Source organism: Oryza brachyantha, chromosome 7, assembly GCF_000231095.2.
Source record: "Oryza brachyantha chromosome 7, ObraRS2, whole genome shotgun sequence".
In the NCBI taxonomy this organism is placed as follows: domain Eukaryota; kingdom Viridiplantae; phylum Streptophyta; class Magnoliopsida; order Poales; family Poaceae; genus Oryza; species Oryza brachyantha.
Genome location: NC_023169.2, coordinates 9682495 through 9705746, shown reverse-complemented (window position 1 = coordinate 9705746; position 23252 = coordinate 9682495). Strand labels below are relative to the sequence as shown.

At 39.5% G+C, this 23252-nt stretch overlaps 3 protein-coding genes across 5 annotated transcripts; 1 reads left to right on the top strand and 2 right to left on the bottom strand.

Moving 5' to 3' along the window:
• The first annotated feature begins 895 nt into the window (after positions 1 to 895).
• On the top strand, positions 896 to 9846 carry LOC102708452 (uncharacterized protein sll0005). Of its 2 annotated transcripts, XM_006658469.3 has the most exons (13): positions 896 to 1098; positions 1859 to 2102; positions 2189 to 2230; positions 2595 to 2666; positions 2904 to 3039; positions 3191 to 3348; positions 4015 to 4093; positions 4319 to 4482; positions 4723 to 4884; positions 6418 to 6567; positions 7209 to 7469; positions 8641 to 8922; positions 9454 to 9846. In XM_006658469.3, exons 1-13 carry the CDS (start codon positions 923 to 925, stop codon positions 9688 to 9690), a joined length of 2163 nt encoding a protein of 720 aa, XP_006658532.2. In that variant the 5' UTR covers positions 896 to 922; the 3' UTR covers positions 9691 to 9846. The 2 variants fall into 2 exon arrangements, with proteins under 2 accessions (XP_006658532.2, XP_040382115.1); XM_040526181.1 differs by lacking the exon at positions 896 to 1098 and having other exon boundaries at positions 1980 to 2102; positions 2194 to 2230.
• Positions 9847 to 13750: 3904 nt separating this feature from the next.
• LOC102700722 (serine/threonine-protein kinase 19) lies at positions 13751 to 18641 on the bottom strand. 2 transcript variants are annotated; one of them, XM_040525992.1, is made up of 9 exons: positions 18455 to 18641; positions 17644 to 17890; positions 17462 to 17535; positions 16680 to 16760; positions 16341 to 16433; positions 15498 to 15617; positions 15129 to 15200; positions 14848 to 14925; positions 13751 to 14062 (listed from the first exon to the last, which is right to left on the bottom strand). In XM_040525992.1, exons 2-9 carry the CDS (start codon positions 17759 to 17761, stop codon positions 13871 to 13873), a joined length of 828 nt encoding a protein of 275 aa, XP_040381926.1. In that variant the 5' UTR covers positions 17762 to 17890; positions 18455 to 18641; the 3' UTR covers positions 13751 to 13870. The 2 variants fall into 2 exon arrangements, with proteins under 2 accessions (XP_040381926.1, XP_006657669.1); XM_006657606.3 differs by having other exon boundaries at positions 17644 to 17780.
• A 1377-nt stretch (positions 18642 to 20018) lies between these two features.
• LOC102700355 (sigma intracellular receptor 2-like) lies at positions 20019 to 22985 on the bottom strand. Its single transcript, XM_006657605.2, has 2 exons — positions 22546 to 22985; positions 20019 to 20469 (listed from the first exon to the last, which is right to left on the bottom strand). Exons 1-2 carry the CDS (start codon positions 22867 to 22869, stop codon positions 20293 to 20295), a joined length of 501 nt encoding a protein of 166 aa, XP_006657668.1. The 5' UTR covers positions 22870 to 22985; the 3' UTR covers positions 20019 to 20292.
• Between the last annotated feature and the right edge of the window lie 267 nt (positions 22986 to 23252).

Sequence of the window (23252 nt, the reverse complement as noted above, 5' to 3'; positions counted from 1 at the left end):
GTCATGCCTCTGCAACGAGCTGGTTGGCTGTCTAAGTTTGGCCAGCGGGAGGACTAGTTTGGCCATGTAAATGACTTGGCCATTCGGTTGGCTAATCTGTTGGAGTATAAATCTTAGTCTAAATTGTCAAATTTTAGCTTGGAGAGGCATTTGCCAAGTCTGTTAGAGATGCTCTTTGGAAAATGACACTGTATAACTGCTATTTTTTTTGCCAAAAGACATTTTTTCAGTATGCTAAGCACTGTTCGGGTATAAAGGGTAACCCGAAACACGATTTTACAGGTACCCGAATGTTAGGTCTAAGAAATTTTTCACTAATTCCGGCTATTGATTTTGGAAACCCAAAATTTTAAAAACCCAAAAACCCGACCCAAAATTTTTGGGAAACCCGAACACCCAATGCTAATTTAAACCATTGCCCCAACCTATTAGCAGTTTAGCACGTGCTAGTGCCATAGCCAAGTATAATAATTTTTTTTCAAAAAAAACTAGAGCAGTCAAACAAAATGTTAGCAGCAGAAGGCCTATCACACGTCTGCTGGGCTGGGTTTGAGCCGACCGTCGATCCAGCCCAAAACTGGATCTTAGACAGTCGATTACAGAGTCGTTGATGTATGAGGCTAGCGTCTCCCAAGCCCACGTATCAGTGACGGCCGTAGGGAAAAGCTGACGGCTTTGGGATCCCGTCCATCCAACCCCTGCCGACTACTACCACCGGGAGGCCCTGAGCGGCGCGGCATGCTCGCCAGCTCACCCGCTTCTGACCCCCGCCTAGACGCCTACGTGGCGCCGCCTCCTTCCCCAAGGCACACGCAAGGCATCGCCGCGCGCATCGGCGTCTACCCACCTAAACCCCGCCTCCCCCCCCCCCCCTCCCCTCTCCTCTCTCGGCGGAGGGGGCGGAGCCGATGAGATCCCGGCCATGTCGGGCCCCACCTCGCGCCGCCTCCTCGTCCCCCTCGCCCGCCGCGCCGCGTACCACCACCACCACCACCACCACAGCCGCGGCCTCGTCCTCGCCCGCTCGCTCCAGGCGGCCGCGGCCCCTGCCGATCCCTCGCCGCCGCCACGGCTCCCCGCGTCGCCTCTGGCTCGGAGGTAACCGCAGCTGCTGCCTGCCTGATCCCCCGCGTTCCTCTGCTACTACCGCTATGTGTGCGGTTACTGCCAACACCGTCGACGTGTCCCTAGGTCGCGAGCCCCAGCTACCGATGTGGAGCCGGCTCATCTTAGGAATTCGTGTGCGGCTGCACTGCCGCATTCATAGCTATTTTACACGCATAGAGAGCAATGAGGTTGGAGTTACGCTTTGCAATGCATGACGGTATTGATCTGCAGAAGCATTTTTGGCAATGTCTTCAACATCTGTGCCTGTGGCCGAACTACAACCCATACAGTGATATAGTGCAATGTATTTGCGAGGTTCCTTTCTTATTAGCATTGCTAATGCAGCAAAGAAAGTATAAGCGACTTTATTCTGCTTTCTGCAAGTTATAACTGCAAAATTCTGCCACCTAATCATGCGCTAACTATCCGAATGTCAGTTTTTTGGTGGTGGGATAAGCTGCATCCATCTTTGTCGATCCATTTCAACATTGTATTAGTCTATGTCTGTTATATAAAAGTGCATAACAGGCGAGGTCAGACATGCCTAGATTACCCACGTTTAAGTCCTCATTGAGGCAAATTTGGGTTCCTATTTTCATCTTTATACATTTTCACCTAGTTCCTCGTTGGTTAATCCCATTTTTGTTCCCCAAAAGTATGTTGTCGGATCTCAAATAAATACATTATCACCCGCTCACCGCCTCAATCAACAGTCTAAAACAATTTTAGGAGGTTTGTTTCTATTTTGCAGCTATTCAAGTGCATTCACAAGTGTTCATGGAGAGAGGCCATCATCAGAGTATGCAAAGATCAGAAAGGAGTCGCTAGAAAGCCAGTTTGGAAGGATCTTGGGTTCAAGTTCACGTATGCTCTTTGCAGACCGTGGCTTTGGTCCATTCCTTGCACTGTACAGGGCAGCAACTATCTCTTTTCATGTTATGAAGCTCACTATTTGGCATTTACTGCTCGGTGATGTTCACAAACGAGCTGAGAAGGTTATTGCCTTCCTTCTGTTCCCTATTTCTTATATTGGTAGAAGAACTAAGTTTCGTGTATCTGGTTTTAATTTTCCTTATTTCAGTTCAGGGAGACCTTGATCAGATTGGGGCCATTTTACATCAAGGTACATCAGAGAAACATATTTTATTTAAGCAATGACTAACAGTATGCGATCTCTTTACTGCAATAGAGTTCTATACTTTTGCTATTTAACTAGTTAGCTTGGTGAATATCTCTCAGTTAACTAGGAACAAAACATTAAACATAAAATTCATGATTATCAGAAAGCGGTGAAATATCATTATGATTTAGTCACACCAACCATTTCAACACTTACGATCATTCAATTTTGGCTGCAAACTTGCGGATTTCATTTTGTCGAGTTATTATGCCTACATTTTATTTTAACTGGAAAATTTAGTATGCAATGGTTTACTTTGTCTATGATTTGATGTTCTTTCCTTTTTACTTGAACATGCACGACACAGCTTGGACAGGCACTGAGCACACGCCCTGATATACTGCCGAATGCATATTGTCAAGAGCTCTCTAAGTTACAGGTAGTTCTTCACTGTGCATTTTATAATTTTGCTGGGCAACAAATAGCTTTGCATGAGGCATCAATATGGGAAAGCTGAGGCTAAGAGTTCAAATAGACAATAGCTCAAATCTGATTGTTCTGGGATTTTCCACAGTAATGCCCAATTCAAAATCTGTACATGCAGTGCAGCAGCTTTACATTCCTTTTTCTTTATTTATTGCATTTTTCAATTGCTTGCTGACAACTGTCTTATCAGGATCAAATACCACCATTTCCTACTCGTATTGCAGTCAGGACTATTGAGTCGCAATTGGGCGCTCGAATTTCTGATCTATTTGCTGATATCAGCCCAGAGCCAATTGCTGCAGCATCACTAGGGCAAGTATACAAAGGTTAGAAATCTCTGATAAGTCTTCTTTCTTTTATCTAGTGAGTTACTGGCCATCATCATATTTACTAATTATTACCTTGCTTCCTTAACATCTATGTCAGACCTGAGTTCTCAAAGTTGAAATGCATTCTTTGATATTTCAAGTCATGCAGCTCATCTACACTCTGGAGAGCTTGTCGCAGTCAAAGTTCAGAGGCCTGGAATGACTCCCTTGCTGACTCTGGATGCACTTTTGTTCCATATGATTGGAGGACAGTTGAAACGGTTTGCAAAGGCTCGCAAAGATTTACTGGTAGCAGTTAATGAGATTGTGAGCATCAACTTCTTTCTCAATTGGACATATGGACTGCTTTTACTTTATGCCCTTATGGGCTGCTTTCACTTTCTGTGGTCCTGTGGTTAGTGTAATATGTGTTGGTAAAGTCTCTGCAATTGAAAGTGAAGTACTTTCATAATATTGTACTCCCTCCGCTTTTTTTATTTGATGTCGTTGACTTTTGGTCTACCTTTGACCATTTATCTTATTCAACAAATTTATATAATTATTAATTATTTTGTTATGATTTGACTTATTACTAAAGGAACTTTAAGAATGACTTATATTTTTGCATATTTGCAAAAAAAATTGAATAGGACGAACGGTCAAACATATATCTAAAAGTCAACATCGTTAAATAAGAAAAACTGGAGGGAGTATTCATGTTCTAGTTTTTATGTCACAATGGAATTTTGTGGTTTAAATTTATGTTTTAGAACCATGTCAATATCTTAATCCAAATCTAGGTTGTATTCATGTAGCACAATGGAAATCAAAGATTGCATCGAGAAAACTGGAGTACTTATGTGTTTCGGACAATTCAATTGCAGTTTGCTCTCCCATATATTCTAGGCCATGTTTTCCATGTAATGGGCTTCAAAACTCCAATACATATTGCATTGCAGTTTGCTCAGAATTTTTCAATGTATGGTTCAACAGGTCAGGCACATGTTTGATGAGATTGATTATGTTTTAGAGGGAGGAAACGCTGAAAGATTTGCAACTCTTTATTCTCATGGTGAGTTTTTAATTTCTGATCCGTTTCGTGATTATTGCCAATGTGAATTCCTCTACATCTAACCCCACGAACACAGGCTACTGACTCGTTCCTCTCCACCATTATACCCATGCCCATCACATCAACATCTATTAACATCAGCACTTGTTCAGCTCAAATTGATCTTGGCTAATTAGTGTACGAATTTTTCTGTAATTCTATCATTGTGTTTCCTGGTGTGATCAGGTGGGAATAACTGTGGAGGTGGGACAGGTATCATAGTCCCAAAGGTCTACTGGAATTATACACGCAAATCTATATTAACTCTGGAATGGATTGATGGGATCAAGCTCACAGATGCTGAGCGCATTGCGAAAGCCAATCTGAACAGGAAGAGGATGATTGATGAGGTATTGTTGAAGTGTTATACCTATTGTAAACTATGACTAGTATAGTACCATGAATAATTCAAGATCAAATGCTCCTTTCCTTTCTTTCCAAGCATGGTCTTAACAAGAATTTCTATGCAACTGTTTGCACCCCATTTCTGAGTCTTGTTCATATTTTCCTTTCCGTGGGGTTTTGCACCATTTTTAGCACATTTTTGCCTTTTTATTTCTCCTGCTAATATTTCCATACAAATATCACAGGGTCTCTATTGTTCATTGAGGCAGCTTCTTGAAGAAGGGTTTTTCCATGCTGATCCCCATCCAGGTAATCTGGTGGCAACTGAAGGTGGATCTCTTGCATATTTTGACTTCGGTATGATGGGAGATATTCCAAGGCACTATCGCGTAGGGCTTATACAAATGGTAATCTCTTCTTCCTTTTAGTGCTTGTACGACTGTGCTAGATTTGTTTCTCAAATGGTCTCTGCTGGAGCCTAAAAGCTGTTTAGACCATTTTTCGGTTTAGAACTGGTAGATTCTGGACTAGTTTGCTTCTGATTTTTAAATGAAATTCAAAATGACTGGTACCATACTTGGAACCACCTGGTTACCAGTATGTTCTAGACTGGAAACTGGTTATTCTTGGTATTGAATAAATGTTAAAGAGTTTTCGTAATGCAGATCACACATAATGCCCATGACGTTCCATTTTCCAAACCAGAGGTCACAAGATAAGCTACCTTGGGTCATATTCACAATAAAATCACATATACATTAATTAACATGTATACAAAGTTATTCTCTGTATTTTTTGTTTGATGCCGTTGACTTTTGGATTTATATTTGACCGTACGTCTTATTCAAAGTTTGTGTGCAAATATGCAAAATTATAAGTCGTGGTTAAAGTTCCTTTAGTAATAAATCAAATTATAACAAAATGATTAATAATTTATACAAATTTTTAAATAAGATAAATGGTCAAACGTAGACTCAGAAGTCAACGGTGTCAAATAAAAAAAAAAGGGAGGGAGTAGTTGTTTTGTACACGGTCCAAACTTGAAATTTAGGTTAAGTTTAAATCTACTTTTCTGGTTTTGTATCCTGGTTGGGATCAACCAGTACGTCTCGTAACTAGAGTTTACAAGTCTGTTCCTAACAGTAAACTGAATCATGTATATGCTCATTTTGTTCTCAGTCAGTATTTTACACGGGCCCATTACTCTATAAGTGGTAAAACCAGAAAGTCAAAGTTAGATGGTAATTTAAGTTTTACAGGTCCACTAATGGCAATTTCAGACCAAAGTTTACTGTTGTTGACTATTCACAATTTGATCTAAGCATATACTCCCTCCATGTTTTTTTATATGACGCTGTTGACTTTTGGATCTATATTTGACCATTCGTCAAATTTTATTCAAATATGTAAAATTATAAGTCATACTTAAAGTTCCTATAATAATAAATCAAATTATAACAAAATTATTAATAATTATATAATTTTTTTGAATAAGACGAATGGTCAAATGTAAACGTAAAAGGCAATGGCGTTATACAAAAAAACATGGAGAGAGTACTAAGCTTCATGAATAAATAGTTTGCTGAAGATACTAGTGTTCAGGATTCTCCCTGATCACCTTGTTTGAGTTTTAACTTCAATGAAGTGTAGATCAGTAAATGTATCCTAGTTACTAGATGCATCTCTGTCAGAGTACAAGTTAGAAATGTTGGTTACCTCTAAGAGACAATATACTTGTAGTTCTGCATTCAAAATATTTAAGTGTTTAGGATGCATGCTCATGATCGTGACACACTCGGTGATTAATCATGTTCACCACCATACTAGCAGTTAGTTACTTGTTCTTTGCAAAAGGGGCAGACTTAATTTGTGATATTCTATGTTCTTTATTTTGGCTTCATTTGAGGAGATTTATGAGGAATTGGGTTCACTTGTTCCAGCTTGTGCACTACGTTAACCGTGATTCCTTGGGCTTGGCAAATGACTTCCATTCACTGGGATTTGTCCCAGAGGGAACAGACCTACATGCAGTTGCTGATGCATTGCATGTCTCCTTTGGTGATGGAAGGAGGCAATCAAATGATTTTCAGGTTCGCTAATATTCATTTGGTATATGTAATTGACTAGCGTTAATAGGAGTTAACAAACATGAAATGCTATGGGATGTGCACATGAAATGTGCACATCAATTGATGGAGACAATCGAGCTTCATGTTTTGAAGCATGATTCTCTTATTTGCCTCTAAAAAGATAATGTCTTATTTCTTTTTTTAGTGAACCATATTTTTCTTGAAATGCTATGGCATGTTTTGAACTATAGTGTGGAACCATATCTTTTCGCCTCTGCTTATGCTTATAAGTAAATTTAGAGTAGATTTTGAGATTTTTTTCTTCATGGTTTATTTTTCAGCCTTGACTTTTAGATCGCTAAGAACATATTTATAAAAGTTTTTATTCACAAATTACTTTTCATTTGAGTTTTTATTCACAAATTACTTTTCATTTGCAAATATGCCATTTGGTTTTTTGCAATCACCACCTGTTACTTTGTCTTTTCACTTGTCCCACACTATAGTTCCCATTGTGGCTCAATGTCTTAAATAGTGTATGGTTGAAGCTTCATCTGCCTTCCTTTTTCGCCAGGGTCATCTGCCTTCTTTTACTTCTTTAGTATGGGCTAGTCGGTATCTTGTCTTCCTGTTCTTAACTAATTTATTCCCTTCTGTTACAGGGGGTGATGAATCATCTGTATGATGTCATGTATGAGTTTAATTTCTCTCTTCCTCCTGATTATGCACTGGTGATAAGGGCACTTGGTTCATTAGAAGGGACTGCAAAAGCATTGGATCCTGACTTCAAAGTTATTGAGAGTGCATATCCATTCGTCATTGGGAGGCTCCTTGAGGATCCCAGCCCTGATATGAGGAAAATATTGAGGCAGCTTCTGATATGTGATGATGGATCCATCAGATGGAATCGACTGGAGCGGCTGGTATGCATACCTCAATTATTTTTTCCTTTTCTTGCTGTTTCATTTAGTCTTGTAAAAATAATTTGTAGTATTCTTTGTAAAATAATAAGATGAAATTCCTAAAGTATTCAAGAAGATGCTATGCAGTAGTTGGGTGGCAGGGTAGTGCCTAGCGTCTAGGGGTTCTACGTAGCACCTTGGTTCCATGCAGGGACCAAAGCAGAGTATTTTGGAGGTAGCACAGAGATAGAAATGGAAGTGATAATACTTCATAGGGTGGGAACCCTTAGTTCGGTGCCAGATTGGAGGATGGGGAAACATACCAGGGAGGTTGGGACTCCACTGGTGGGGAAGGATTCAATGGAGGAGGATTTGGCCATCAGCAAGATGGTTTTTAGATAGTAGTTGGATTTGGCCGACAGCGAGATGGATTCGTTACACATGGTCCCCCTTCTTGAGTTCTTGTTCACTACTATGCTTGGTCGTTCTGATCACCCATTAACTTCAGCAGTGCTGTCTCATTCGGGTGTTGCTTGTTGGCTTGGGGTATCTGGTTAGTCTTCAGAAAAGGAGACGGCAATCAAGGCCCATATACCCCACAGAATTGACTCGGCGCCTGCACAAATTGCTGAGCGCCTGGAAAGCTGGTAGACATCCACCCAAAGGTACCTAGCATTGTGTAGCCCACCTTTGACTGATGAGGCGGCTATCTGCATAGTACTGTCACTAGGCCGGAGTTGTGACAGGAGGCTGGCACCTAGTGTCAAATGGCCACATAGGTGGCGCCTAGCACCAACTTCTCAAACACTTCATTCCTGTCATGTCTGATTTACAACAATTAATTTTCTTGCCATTTGTTATTTTCATGGATGATTAAGAATTTATATGTTACCATCTTGTTACTCTTGTAAACATGGAATGCCTATCACAGGCAAGGTCCAAAACTTGTGGGGCATACAAAAATATTTATAATTTACAACAATTAATTTATTCCCTTTTCTTGTTTTAATGATAATGATTAAGAATTTGTGGTATCCCTCTTGTTAGTCTGACATCATACGTGTGACTTTAGTGCTGTAACTGGACTATTTGTCATGATAATTTTGTTTTTGTATCAAACATTATTTGATCACTTTGCAGCTGTTTGTCCTATTCTCATTCAGTGGTCACTAATATATACCTGAATGTTCAGATTGCAGCTATATCGGAACAGTCCTCAGGATCTTCAAATAAGTCTGAAGATGGATCTGGTGAAATTTCTGCTGGCAGTACTGCTAGCTGGAGATCTTTTGACATGCATTCTGTGGTTGCAGCTACAGAAGACCTTTTTAATTTCATTTTATCAAGAAAAGGCTGGAGGGTTCGTGTTTTTCTTGTTCAGGACATCATAAAAGCTTCAGATGCATTCCTACAAGAAGCAACGTTTCCAGGTATATTTGATGAGGAAGGAACTACAGTGGAGCTACATTCAGAGGTTAGAAGTTCTTATTTCATTGACTGAAAATTTACTCCTTTAGATTTGCGTGTAAATAGACTAATTTAACTAATTTACCTCCTCAACTACTGCACATATTTCTGGGTATGCACAATTTGGCGAAGTCATGTTTTGTGCTACATGTTTGGACGTAAACAACACAGACTGCTCCATTATACAATGTTTTTGGCTGTCTTTGGTTATTTAATCTTGTAATTTTTGTGGTGAACTGCGGCATTTGTTTGTCAATTGTAGTCAGATGCGTCGTTTCACTATGTTTGTGCTTAACCACCGCTTGCTTGTTTTAGAAAGCTGCACCTGCACGCATTGCATACTTGATTCACTTCTGCATCAGCTGGGCTTTCTTTTTTTAGATCAATTTATTATTAACCCCCCAAAATTGACTCATCTTATGAAAAAGTGAGCATTATTTAAACTAAATGAGTAGAGGAAGTATTCGCACATAGTTATTACTCCTATATACTAGTGCCTAATTGAGTATAGATACTGAATGTTTCTTTTGGCATGCAGAGAAGTAAAATGATAAGAAGGGTGGTACATGGTGTTCGATCTTTCCGTCAGGCTATCAGTTTGGCTCCAGATGCCTGGACTGCCATGCTATTCCGTACCTTGTTGAAACCTGAATCCCAGAAATTTATTCTTGATGTCTTTCTAGCCTTGGCAATGAATTCCTGTTACAAGATTCCAGAAACAAGCTGGATCTGTATGTCGAGATTTCTGAATTACTTGGACAGGCAAGATAGGTAACACATAATGAAAATGCAATCTAATTATCTTTGATCTGAATTCATTCTTCAGCGGCCAATATCTTTGTCTGGTGAGAGCTGGTACCAACCTTCTATCTGATACATAAAAGCTACAGTACTAGTTACGTTTATGTACTGCTATTATGCCCTATTATCACCTATGGTCATTTATGTCTCTATGCTGCCTTTCTCCAGTCTTTAGCCCGCCCTAGCGACCCTAACTGTGCCGAAGACGAACTTGCCTACAAATTGGCAGCAATGCTACCAATTTGGAGATCTTCATTGAACTCTTCACTAAAGTGACCAAGCTCATCACCTTCCCTTCCGAGTCGTAAATTATCTTGATGATCCTGCCATTAACTGGCACCTGAACGGGAGATTTTTGCTACTCTCGACCACCGTGCGAAATGAGGCCCCCCATATGGTCCGGCCGGCGGTCAGGTCCAGCAGCGGCGAGCTCAGCTCAGTTGCACCCAGTTTCCCGTTTGGCGAGCTTAGCAAGTACTCAACTGAATGCGTGATGTTTGATACTGTCCAGACAGCCTGGGAGGTCCCTCTGTTGAGCCACAGCTTCACTGCATCAGAATCTTCATCCATCGATTCCACGGAACTAATCATAGATTACTCACATGATATACCCTCTAGTCCAATGTAGAGAGAAGAAAAACACAACACTCGGAGAGATATTTGTTGCCGTGTACCGTAATACCATACGTGTTACATTAATGCATTGCATGCAGACCTTGATGAGAGAGAATTACGCTCTCAGACACTGGGTTTGCTACAATTCTCCCTAATTTTGGTCCGACGAATTACGCTCAACAGATGTCTATACACTATAATACTATCCTAGATGAGAATATCCTTGCATTTCTTTTCTTTCTCCATCTATTCTCATCAACGATTGACGTCATGGTTGCACAGTCAGCCTAGAGATGGTAACGGGGAATTCACTGTCGAGGGTCATCACCATGTCCCTATTCCCGCGTGATAAAATTTTCCTGTCTCTGTCACTGTGAATTATGACAGGGCTTATATTGAACCCATCCCCGACCACCGCGGTAATATTTTCACTGTGGTTTTCCTCGCCCTGTTTAATCAACCGTGGTCGGCGTCCCAGCACAGGTGATATGGTGGGTGGCCGGCGCATCGTGGGCTTTGGGGGCCTCGAGGGGGTGGGGGCAAGGGATAGGGGGCCTTGGGGGTGGCGCCGGCACGGCAGGGGCGTCGGGCGGAGAGGGAGGTGCCGACGCGGTGGGCTTCGGGGGCGGGAGGTGACGGGCGCGTCGGGGGGAGAGGGTCAGACCGATGGAGAGAACATATACAATGTACTACTATTGAGAGGCTAGGGTTATATACCATGTCATGTGGGCTTTATTTTTTGGGCTAAACCATATCTAAAATCTATATTAGGTCTCTCAACGGTATAAACGGGTCCCCGTGAGAAACGGGGATGGGGAGTGGTGCACCGTCTCCGTCCCCGCTTCTGCCATCCTCGACGGGGATGAAATTTAGACCATTTGCATTTCCGTGGATAGTGTATCTCAACCATCCACATTCCTTAATAGGTGAATTCACCGTGAGGAATCGGGTATCGGGTCCTCATTGCTACCTCTGTGTCAGCCATGGCGATGCTTGAAGCTAAGGCGTGCCTAGAGTTTCATCCCCGCCACACCTCATCATCGGACTATGACTGCCGCGTAGGACACTTGATGGGGGGCTGATGCGGCGACGACGTCGATGAATGAAGACATAATGTACTCCACAATGAGCGCACAGACTATGTCAGGGCACCACATAACGGTGACGATGACGATGATGGCTGGTAGTTTGATCATGAAGAGAAGTGCAAGGCATTTTTATCTATGAGGTATTATAGTGTGTACACTAGTTGAGAGTGTTGATTTAGCGAAGCCAAAATTCATGATAACATTCACTATGTGGCAGCAAATGGCGGCGGGCAACACGGCCATGCATGGAGAGAAGTGCAATGTTATTTTTATCTATGATGATATTATAGCATGTAGACACTAATTGAGAGTGCTAATTTAGTGAAGCCAAAGTTCATGATAACATTCTAGTGAAACCAGTGTTTAATGATGGTATAATAGCAATTTTCTCATAAGAAGATGTGATGTCGTTGGGTGAAGCCCAGGTCACCGAGCACATGACAACAAATGGGGCCGTAGGAGTATTTGAGAAAGAAGAGGAAGACACATCCCTAGCATGAGATAGCCCGCAGATTTATGGGCTATAGCAAAACAACCATTGGATCTGCTAAGGTCTTTAAGGTAGACCGTGCATTGGAGGCCTCTAACACGATGTTGTTGTAGCTGTCTGGTTTATGCATATGTCAACAGATGAAAAGGATATGCATATATATTTGCTAAAACCTTAATAATCAATGGATTTCATGAGAGATGATCGAGTACGCACTCTATTATTGTTGGCTTTTGCTCATACTCACTCATAAAAGTTCAATAATCTTAAATCAAGTTATATGGTCTTGCGCTGACAACAAGTTCATATAAAAAAAATTGCACCGAGTTCCATCTCTAGACTGACTTATACATAGGGCTGCCACTAGGGAGGTATTAGGTAATTCATACCATATCCATACCCAATTTTATCCATATATATATCCAAACTAAATGATTATTACCTAATGGTTACGGGTAATTCAGTAGGTAAAGATGATAGACATATGTGGGTCCCACATATAGAAATTTGCTCTTCAACATATTAAATCAATCATCCAAATTTTAGTTAAGTTTAATAATTTTCTGTAATATGAACATGAGTTTAAAAATTTTAGATCCAAGTTTATACGTACTAAATGAATATGCAAGAAATTGGTAAAATGGATAATATCCTCTCCATACCCAAAATTTAAATGGGTAATTATTTTTATCAATACCTAAATAGTATGGTTATGAATATGAGTAAAGGATACCCCCACGGCAACCCTACTAGTTTATACCACTGTTTCAGCATAGTTTAGAATCTTTAATCACAATTTCGTCATACTAATGGATTATTTCTCCCCTTTTTCATAAAGTTCTTATGATAATGGATGGAAATCCGCCTATACACATCCAAAAGTTATAGAGTTATTAGACTCAAAACTAAGAATCAAGAAAAAACCCCAAAAGACTAAAACATAAGCTTTAAACTAAGCTTCAATCCTCTTCTATGAGCTTTAAACTAAGCTTTGTCCTTGTGTAGCTGCAATTCTTCACATCGCTCATCTATGTAGAAACTTTTATGGTCAGATTCATACTGCCCAAAAAAGAAAAAAAAACAAACAATAGCGCGAGAGGCAAGGGGAAGATGCCGATTTAGGCCGCGTTCGGCATGGGTAGGATGAGGGTTAGGTATCAAGTGCGAAAAACGTAGTAATAGATTAATACATGATTAATTAATTATTAATTATATAAAAATATAAAATAGATTAATATGTTTTTTAAGTATCTTTCTATAGAAAATTTTCGTAAAAAAATACCATTTAGCAGGTTAGAGCGTGCACGTGAATCTAGGGTTAGTCCGCTCGGCCACCCCTGCACCATCGCTCAGCGATGATACTAGAAATAAAAACGAAGGATCAAGAAATTCACGATGCTCTGTTTCAAAATTACAGTATAACGTATGGGCCGTATGCCTTGCAATCGGGGCATGGCTTTAAAAAGGAAAATCAAGCTGTGAGGGAGGACACCAGTCCTTTCTTATCAACCTTAATCCCTATTAAACAATATAGAAATGCTTATATATTTTGATACCGAGGTAGTACTAGGAGTCTAGGACTGATCTCCAGTACATCACATAATGACAACACAATGTGTAAGACATAATGCTTTTGCTTAGTTGTGATGCTGACCAATGGCGAAAAGTTATCATAGCAAAAGTATGTCTTGTACTAGTGCCCTTCTAATTTCAGTTTCCTATATATGCTCCTTGAAAATTTTAAAAAGGTCAAGAAATTCTGGCTATTCATCCAGAAAGTTTAGCTCTGCAAGAACTTAGAAAAAACAAGTCATATATTTGAATATTTCAGCCATTCAGCCTAACAATCAGTGCCATCCAATATTTCTAAAAGATGTATCAGAAGTTTTTCATGCTGGCAAACTGGCAATTACAAGGGGACTGCATCAAAGCAACAAACAAACAATAAACAATCAAGTTTATCAATCTTTTGATATGCGAACAAGTAAACCAGTTGGTGTTTGAGCTGTTTTTATCTGCCCAGATCCAATTAAGTCGCGAATATGGAAGCGCACATCAAGAGGTGAAAACCGTAATCTTGTCTTCTCCAGTGAAGAGAGCAGCATCTCCTTGTACTTCTTGCGGTTCAATAGTGAAAGAATTTCCTTCCTTCCCTGCTCACAACGATAAATTCAAATAGTTAAAATTTCCGGTTACTTGTATTACTACAAGCAGCAATTCTGCAGAGGTCCTATTTATAACACAATTTTCAAGAGTTCAATTGCTGCAGTTTGGGAAATTTTTCTGTGTTTCCAAACAGAGATTTTAGAAAGAAATTAAATTATAACCATTTATTAAACATTTAGAAATCACACAAAAGGAGCTGGGGTCCATACACCCTAAAGGATCCATCGACATCAGCTTGTGTGGTTATGATTAAAAATACTTGAATTAACTTTGGATCATAATCATGTGTATCAAAGATATGATGAATACAAATGTGCCTGCCTGCATATTAACTTGGTGCATGTAAATTATGAGATCGAAGGATCCTGACGCCTTAGTGGGTACATATTACAAAGGTCAATGTTGCCTGGTCCTGATATTTATAGGAAAAACCCAGGGTCGAAAATAGCTCAAGCCTAACCCCGTTTTTCTGTAAGCCAGAAAGCAGAAACATGGAATAACTCATTTGCGTTTTTCTCCTTGCTTAGCACAAAAGTTCAATAATTAATAAGATCAGCATACATGGCCTTATAAATTGGTTTGAACCAAGCCAATCTAGAAAGAATATACCAAAGTGCTACCTTCTCGTTACACATGCAAGCATGCATTCCACGAGCTAAGAGCCCATCACTGGGCCTCACGCAACAGAAGCAACTTAATTCCACAAGCTACACTAAATAGCATCAAGATCAACAATTGAACAAAGGAACAGAAGTAGGTAATAAGCACAAACCTGGGTTAGGCCTTTCAAGACGGGACCAATACTTGGTATAGAAAACCAGTACATGTTTGGATCAATTAATTGACGAGTCTGAAAATGAACACAGCATAAAAATTAAGTATGCTTGATCAAGAAAATACATTATGGTCTAAATTTAGGTTTAGTTAATATTTGACTGACAAACATGAAATGATTGACTAACATCACATGTATTATTTCGATGTATGGAGTTTTCAATAAAACTCTATTGTCCATGTCTATTGTGATAAAACACTATCCATGATAATACTTACTAAGAGACCAGCATTCATAAGTAATGTGATATCTTTGTCAGTTACATCACCTCCAAGTGATAACAGAGAACACTGCAATGCAAAACCAAAGATGTTAGATATCTTCAAATATCTTTGGTGTGAGATGTATTACTTTGAAAAATACCAAATTTTGGTTAATTGTGTTCCTTTACTTGAGAAACAATAGGCTAAGACGAAGTGTCAGGTCAACAGTAGAAAAAAAATGAAATCCAAATGTTCCATGACAGGCCATAGTGAAATGCTGTACATATTATACCTCGGACATAGGTTCAAAATTATAAATAGTAAATGTTCAAAATTATAAATATAATTTCTACATGGAAGTAACTAGCAGCTCTCCTTACCTACCAGTTCACACTGATCAATGCTAACGTCAAGCTTCGAAGGAATAACATGTCTCTCAAACCACTCAAAAACTTCAGTACCATCTTGGTCTTTACCCATTGACCTCTTCACTGCTAATGCCATCTGCATACGTTTAGCGTACAAAACAAACAAGTTAACAAAATTAAATTGAAAAAAGTACGAAGTTAATGTGGTAAATTATCTGTTTTCTCCTAGAGAGTTGGAATTGAACAGATAAAAGTAAAATTTTATTATGAGCGAACCATTAGCGATAATAAACATTTTTCTGACATCTTTAGTCTAACAAATGGTACAACTAAAAATCTAAGCTAAATTTTACAAGAACATGGATAAAACACCAGGTAAAACTTTTCAAGATTTCAAAGCATACAGAAATTTTGTGTGTAACTATGTTTTGGACCCATACAGTTTACATCTTACTTCTATTCAGCCATGCCTGTTCATGTGTGCACAAAAATATCATTAGTTGGTGACAGATAAGATTATTAGTGTTCTTGCAGGTGTTGATTTAGGAAGATCCTACACCAGGATCTGACAAGGAAGATTTTGATATAGCGGAGCTAACAATATTGTCTACAAGGAAGGGTGACCACCAAGCAGAGTGCAGCTTTACAGATTGGTCGGGAGACTAAAAGGGATGACATTGGCCTACTCTGGAATGCTGTTTTACCATAGCAAGATGGTATTATGTAACATCATGGTCAGTTTGGCCGTATGGTGTTTTACTAAACCAGATTTGTGTCAGGGTGCATAATGGCACAGAAGGTGGTGAACATAAAGCAGAATGCTAGACATGTTTAATGCCAAACCAGCACAAAGAGATACCTGTTTCAGATAATCATCCATGAACATGATTGCATGATCATCCTGCCCAGTATTGAGTTTGAATACACGTAATACTTTGTCTTTCTTCAAGGACTACAGCCAAAAAAGGTTTAAATTCTTAATGAGCCAATCAAAGAAAGTTAAAGTTCTCTTATGCAGTATATCAGTGAGGATGACCAATCATCTATTATTTATGCTGAATTTAAGATGAAAGACACTCAAAATTTCAAATAAGAACTGCTAAGGAACAATAGAAAGGCAAGATAGAATCCACTGCATCTACAATAGTGATGCTAGAGTGCTAGACCGAAGGTATAATAGCATTAATTCAAGACCAACCTCAAGGTCTCTATCAACTTGCGTCCTGTCCTTCACGCTACTATACAATTGTGACTGCAAAATGAATGGTTCGGTCACAACCTGCAAGTGAATGTAAAACAAGATATAATTTTTTCACACAAATGGCCGTCAATAATTTTAAGAAAGAACATATCAATCTAGAGAGATATACAAATATAATATTAAGCCCAACTGGACACTGATCATTCTAGAAATATAAAGCTAGAGATATATTACTAATATAAATTGAAGGAAAATAAGGTGATTCCAGAAGCTGTAATCTTTTACTGTCTATTTGTGATAACAAAGTGTATAAGAACCAACCTTCTTTTCGGTTCCATGAAATCTTGTATATAACTTTCAACTCATAACGATATCTCTTGGGAACGTGTTTTTTTTACACCTAGACTATAGCATATTGACACAATTTAAGGATCTAGAGTATCAAGTGACTTATTTGAGCCCAACTTAAAGTGGTTATTTCTCAAATCTATCATTCATATATGTGCATCGAGAGGTTGTACAGATAAACCGTGCTTAGTTGCTTACAAGTTTCTCACTATATATCAAATTCAGAACATATGAAATATGATATGCCAGTTACTGGCCGAAAATGAAAAGGCATACATGAGTTGTGTGGATGCTAGCTGCAATTCACGTGAATTGCAGAAAACAAGTGTCCAGGCAATCAAAATAAATTGAATCAAATAGTATAAAATGGAAAGATTAATCAAGTTTTGACAAGTGAAAAATGAAATTTAACCTTCAAAGGGCATGCGAACCTTCTCTAGCTTTGGGAATTGTGTGCGCATCAATTGAAGAGCAATCATGGTATCACTGAATGTAAGAGTATCCTCTGCATCATGAAATATATAACCTTTTGGGGTAACTAAAATATAAAACAATAATCATCACTGAATATAAAATAACTGTTAGACTAAGCTGGACAAAGAGAGTAACAAACCGAGGCTTGTGTAGATTTGGGTTCTGTGTACTGGATGCTGATCACTGTCACTAGGAGAGCATGGCCGCTTCTTTTTCCCACCAGAGGAAGATGAATATGATGGTGATGGCTCATCCATCTCGCTTTCTTGATTATTCCTTTGTACCCAGTTAGATGGTATAGCATTAATACAAAATGAATTTTGGTATACGACGGCAGTTGTAAAATTCCTAATTTTGCATCAATTTCATAGAGCTTGCTTTCCACACTACAAGTTAAAATCAAATTAGTATGTAAGCTCACATACAACTTAATGCAAAAAGAGAAATTTCCATAAATTCTGAAAGTATGGATAAAAATAGCAAAGAAAAAAACATCACTAATTATTGGTAAATCGAATAATATGGGGAAAACAATCGAAGCACGGGCATGTTGAAACATTCACAAATAGCATATAAATAGGATACCCTAACACTTCAAGTGAATTAGAATCAGAGACAGCCTTCCTCAGTTGTGAGATACGAGCTTCAATTGAATTGAAGCCCTCAAAGGTATGGAAAATTAAACTGCCACTAGCAGTTCATGGCGCACAATTGGAGAACCAGCAGGACAGTTGGAAAAATAAACTGCCCCAAACTTTTTGGAAACAACAAAAGGGAGACTGTAATAAGTATCAAGGTTAAGGCAAATTAAGGGGGAAAACCTCCAGATCTAGAAGAGAAGATTGGGGTTAATGCAAATTCCAGAAAAAGAAAAGTTGCGTGGATAGAGAGGGGTGGAGAGAGAGGATATGTCTGGCGTAACAGATGGGGGGGGGGGGGTGGATGCTCACCGGTGAGGATGCGGCGGAACCAGCAGGACGACGGCGCCCCTGCTCGCGGAAGATCGGCGCGGCGGCGGGAGAACTCGGCGGGAGGGAACGAGACGAGAGTCGACGCCGAGGGGACGAGGAGAAGAGGATGGTTTTCTACTTTTTTTTTATTGAATTTCTTTATTTTTTCGCTAGTACTTTAAACTAGATCTATCCTTAATATATTTTAACGTTGTTATTGTAAATTAAATTAGTGGATGAGTGTTATTATGGTATTTTAAACATGCAGAAGTGATAAAAGGTAAACCGTAGGATAAAGTCAACGAACGATTTGACCAATAGGGGAGCATTTTAATCAGAATTTTATCAAAACGGTAGAGGGGTTTGGACCTCGAGAGGGGAGGGTTACAGTATATTTATTCTGTATGGGGTTTATTGATGCATACATTTAGATAAATTTAGAAAATCTTAAATATAAAACTAAAATAGTAGAAAATTTCTCCGTTGATTGGATGACTCCAGTCTCTCGGGTTCTATTAGAAACCGTTCGATTTATAAGGAAATTGCTATGCGTACGACTCAACTATCCAACTTACGTATGACCCAACTATCCGACTTACGTATGACCCAATTGATCAACGGCTACGGTGCTACTCATTTAATCCTTTATGCCTAATCAATTGACCCTTTATGCCTAATCAATTGATCGATCGTACGTAGGTAGTATAATTGTATCGTATGTACAACGGGACTGGGTTTATAATATGCATGTTTGGTCTGGGTTCGGTCGCATCGCATGAGCAATGAAATGAGATGGCTGATTTTGGTTGCCTAGCCGTGTGCGAGAACCTGCTCGTGCAGGCGCAGGTGAAGCCATAGTACCGCGTAAATTTTATCTGGTCTAGCTGATAAAATTTGATATGTTGTGAACTTTATTACAGTATAGATTATTTTTAAATGTAGACATTTTCTATTTACATGAGTACAGGGATAGTCTCACTCTCACCATCCAAATAAAAAGGTAAATGAACTGAAAGTTCATGCATCCAAACCAAACATCTTTTTGCATGCAAACTTTTACATCCAACCAACCAAATGACATCTCCAACAATACGGCTCAACAAATACATACATCCAAGCAAATCCTCTTTGACTCAACCTGGATGAGGCAGGCATATCATCCAAAGCTGAGAGCATCTGGCAACAAAAACATTCCCAATGCTTTTCCAGTTCACATGCATGGTTAGTCTTTACTTGGTCCGGACCGGTTTTAATAAGTAATAACTATGGTTCTATATATGCATGACATGAAGTTTTCTTTCACAAAACTAAGAACAACGCCTCCACTCCCCCCAATATGATTCTCTGCTGAGCAGATGATTTGTGGATGGATCATGGTAAAAGATCCAAGCTTGGAATGCCAGATCGCTTCCTAGCAGAACAATTTGCACAATCATGCTCCAACGACGTGGCTCAGTTGCAACTGTTGGTAGAAAAGAGGTGAATGAACACTTGCGTGGTGTATATAAAATGGGAATGATGCGTAAATACAGATGATGCGTACTACATCTATGGAAATTGGGAATTGCATCAATACAGATGATACATTTCACATCTATGGCCAGAGTAAATAACATGTCAGTCTCTTGCATAGGTCATAGTTGCACAGGTACATCACTCCTTTGAGGGGAAAATTGTAACCAACATTGTGAGACGACCAACAACATATAAAAGCTTACTCTGAGGGGAAAATTGTGAGACGACCAACATCCCAGAGATATCTTCTTTATAGTGAAATTATCAGATGAAAATGAGTGGTTCTCAAGGCTTGTTGACATAAGGTAAACCAAAACAGCATCTTAGGCTCTCTTCTTCCTAGCAGAAGGTCCAAGTGATGAACCAGCGGTACCACGTGGAGTAGACGAGCATAGTCCACGTAGAATTGCAATGACAGCGAAAACGGCGAAAGGAACATACATCTGAAGCAATTTTGGTGTCGCTTTCTTTGAGCCCAGAATCTCTCCAAGTATTGCAGACTGAAATGATTATAATCAAACATTAAGAGCATGTCAAAAGAACGATCAGTAGATGACATCATTCATTCCAGGTTAGAAAAATATCTGATGCATCCCACCACTTTATGCACTCGTGCATACATCCAATTCAAAACAGGACACAAATGATCACGAAAAGAAAACCCATAAATAATAAATAAAATTTAAACAACAATGAACCATGCTAAATAATTTAAATATAATTCTTTCTACATGCGTAGAAATAAAAAGTCTCATGCTAAAAATGAAATCTGACAAAAAGAAGAATGCTACTATTCATTGAAACTCTTTGTTGTTTCTTCTAGCTCACAAATGAAATCTGGCAAAAAGATGAATGCTACTATGTAACCAATATTTTTCTCTGATTTTTTATGTCTATTTGCAGTTTGCAGTGAAGAAGTATCAAAGAGCATTCAGGAAATTCAGACTGAATATTGCAATGACATCGACTGATGTTCATTGAGTGCAGGGCAATTGAACATGCATGTTTGTCCAACAAATGTCTTCTGGAGTTTCTAGTCTGGCTCCAAAATGACGAACAGTAGTTTCTACAGTCTGACTCCTTAATGTAAAGTACAACTGTTGCACGCCTAATGCTCTGGCAAGCATTAAGTGTTCTGTTCTTAACCTTCATTCCTTTTTCACTGTGAATCTACGATCAGTTATGTAAACTTGAAACAAGACAAATTTATAATAAGAAGTCACAAAATGTGTGCGTATATTTGAACGGAGAAAACTGTGAAAACGGTTAGCTATTCAAGCAAAAAGCCTGTACACCCTCAATTGCAGGAAGTGGAATTTACATGTAAACACACAATGGAAGCCAGTAAATAAAAAAAATTAATAAACACAACAGATAAGAGTAATTATGTTTCAGATAATACATCCATAGGACATGAAAGATATGAATGGATACCTTGGAATAAATTGTCTTAATTCTTAACACAAAGTCGATCTGGCCAGAGCTGCTAGATGGATGGTGATAAGTAGTGGGCTACATGCTTCTCTATTTTAAAGGATGACTTTACAATCTTGGATGGGATAAAACAAGAGTATTTTGCCTTCTGCTTATGGTACTGTGCCATGGCATGCTTCTAGATTAGTTGTATGCTCCCACATTAGCATGTTACAATTTTTATCATCAGATTTATTTTAAAAAACCTCCAACATCTTTTATATGTTTCCTGACATTAGAGATGGGCTAAATCTAATCAAAATATTACCTTGCGAGCAAAAAGAACATTTAAATTGTAAAAACAGTGACAGATGGTCAGCTTTTTAGCACTATTGAAATATATGTAACAGTGCAATAAATGAATAATGCAACTATCGAAATATATGTAAAAATGAAATAAATGAATGAAGCAGTTCTCTCAATTATTTCTTCCAACATTATGGCTCACCATTTTAAGGATTGAACAACAAGTGCTTTATGTAGTTAAGATTTATGCTGGACATCTGGATATTACTTTGTCAAGACTATGCCCAGTTGGACAGTTACAAGGTGTCATGACTACTATATTAGAACCATGCGCAACTACACAAAGAAATTGTGTAATTGGATAGAAAATCAATGCCGAAATCAGTTGAGCTTTCGGTCTTTTCCACTCTAAGTAGCTCAATGCTTCAGTCAGGGCATTAATAAAAATCTACATTCTTGCTTGGAACCCACTATGAACATTTACATAGACAAACAACAGTACCAACTAAAATGAGATCCAAAAGTAATTCGAACATTCAGTTGGACTAAAGATTTCATTGGTCAAACCCAGACCAATGCACGCAAACAAACTACCACTAGAACAAATTAAAAATGCACTGCCTATACAGCGCAAGCACTCCATGAGGACGATCCATTTTTCTACTTCGTTCCAAAATTATCGATCTGAGACTAGGTATCCACCTTCCCACAAAAAGGGGGAAAATAATTCCAGAATTGGCCTCTGCGCCTTGCAGATCCGAAGCAGAGACCGCGCATTGATCCTCCCAAGCAACAAGAACGCGAACCGCGAAGCACAAAGACATCGAGCAGGGAGGGAGCGAATGGGATTGAGTTACCATGGAGGTGAGGGTGGAGACGCCCGCGATGAGGGAGGTGGTGGCGGCCCAGCGGCGGCGGGCGAGGACCCCATAGAGGGTGGCGACGGCGAGCGGCCAGAGGAAGGCGAGCTCGAGCCAGACGAGCCCGCGGAGGAAGCCCGGCGGCCGGGCCATGAGGTAGTCTCCGAACTCGCGGGCGTACCACCGCTTGAGGGAGACGAGCGGCGCCGGGAAGAGGTGGCGCGGGAGGACGGACTGCGCGTCGATCAGCGGCGCCGCCACCGCGACCGTGAGGGAGAAGAGCACCACGGTCGCGTCGGCCACCGCCGAGAAGAATCCCATTTGGCCCGCGGGCGCGCGCGCGACGGCGATGCGAGCTTACGGTGGAGCCTGCCTCGCCGGCGCCGGGGGATCTCGAGGAGAAGAAATGGAGCTTGGGTCCACCTCGAAACAAGGAGAGATCGTCACATAGCTTTGGGAAATTTGGGTTGTTTACGTATTAAATATAAATTAATAAAAAAACTAATTTCATAAATGAGTGGTAATTCATGAGATAAATTTTTTAAGCTTAATTAATCTATAATTATAGTATATTTACTGTAGCATCACATAGACTAATTATGGATTAATTAGGCTCAATAGATCCGTCTCGCGAATTAGTCCAAGATTATGAATAAGTTTTATTAATAGTTTATGTTTAAATAAGAAGTGACGAAAAATAAGTC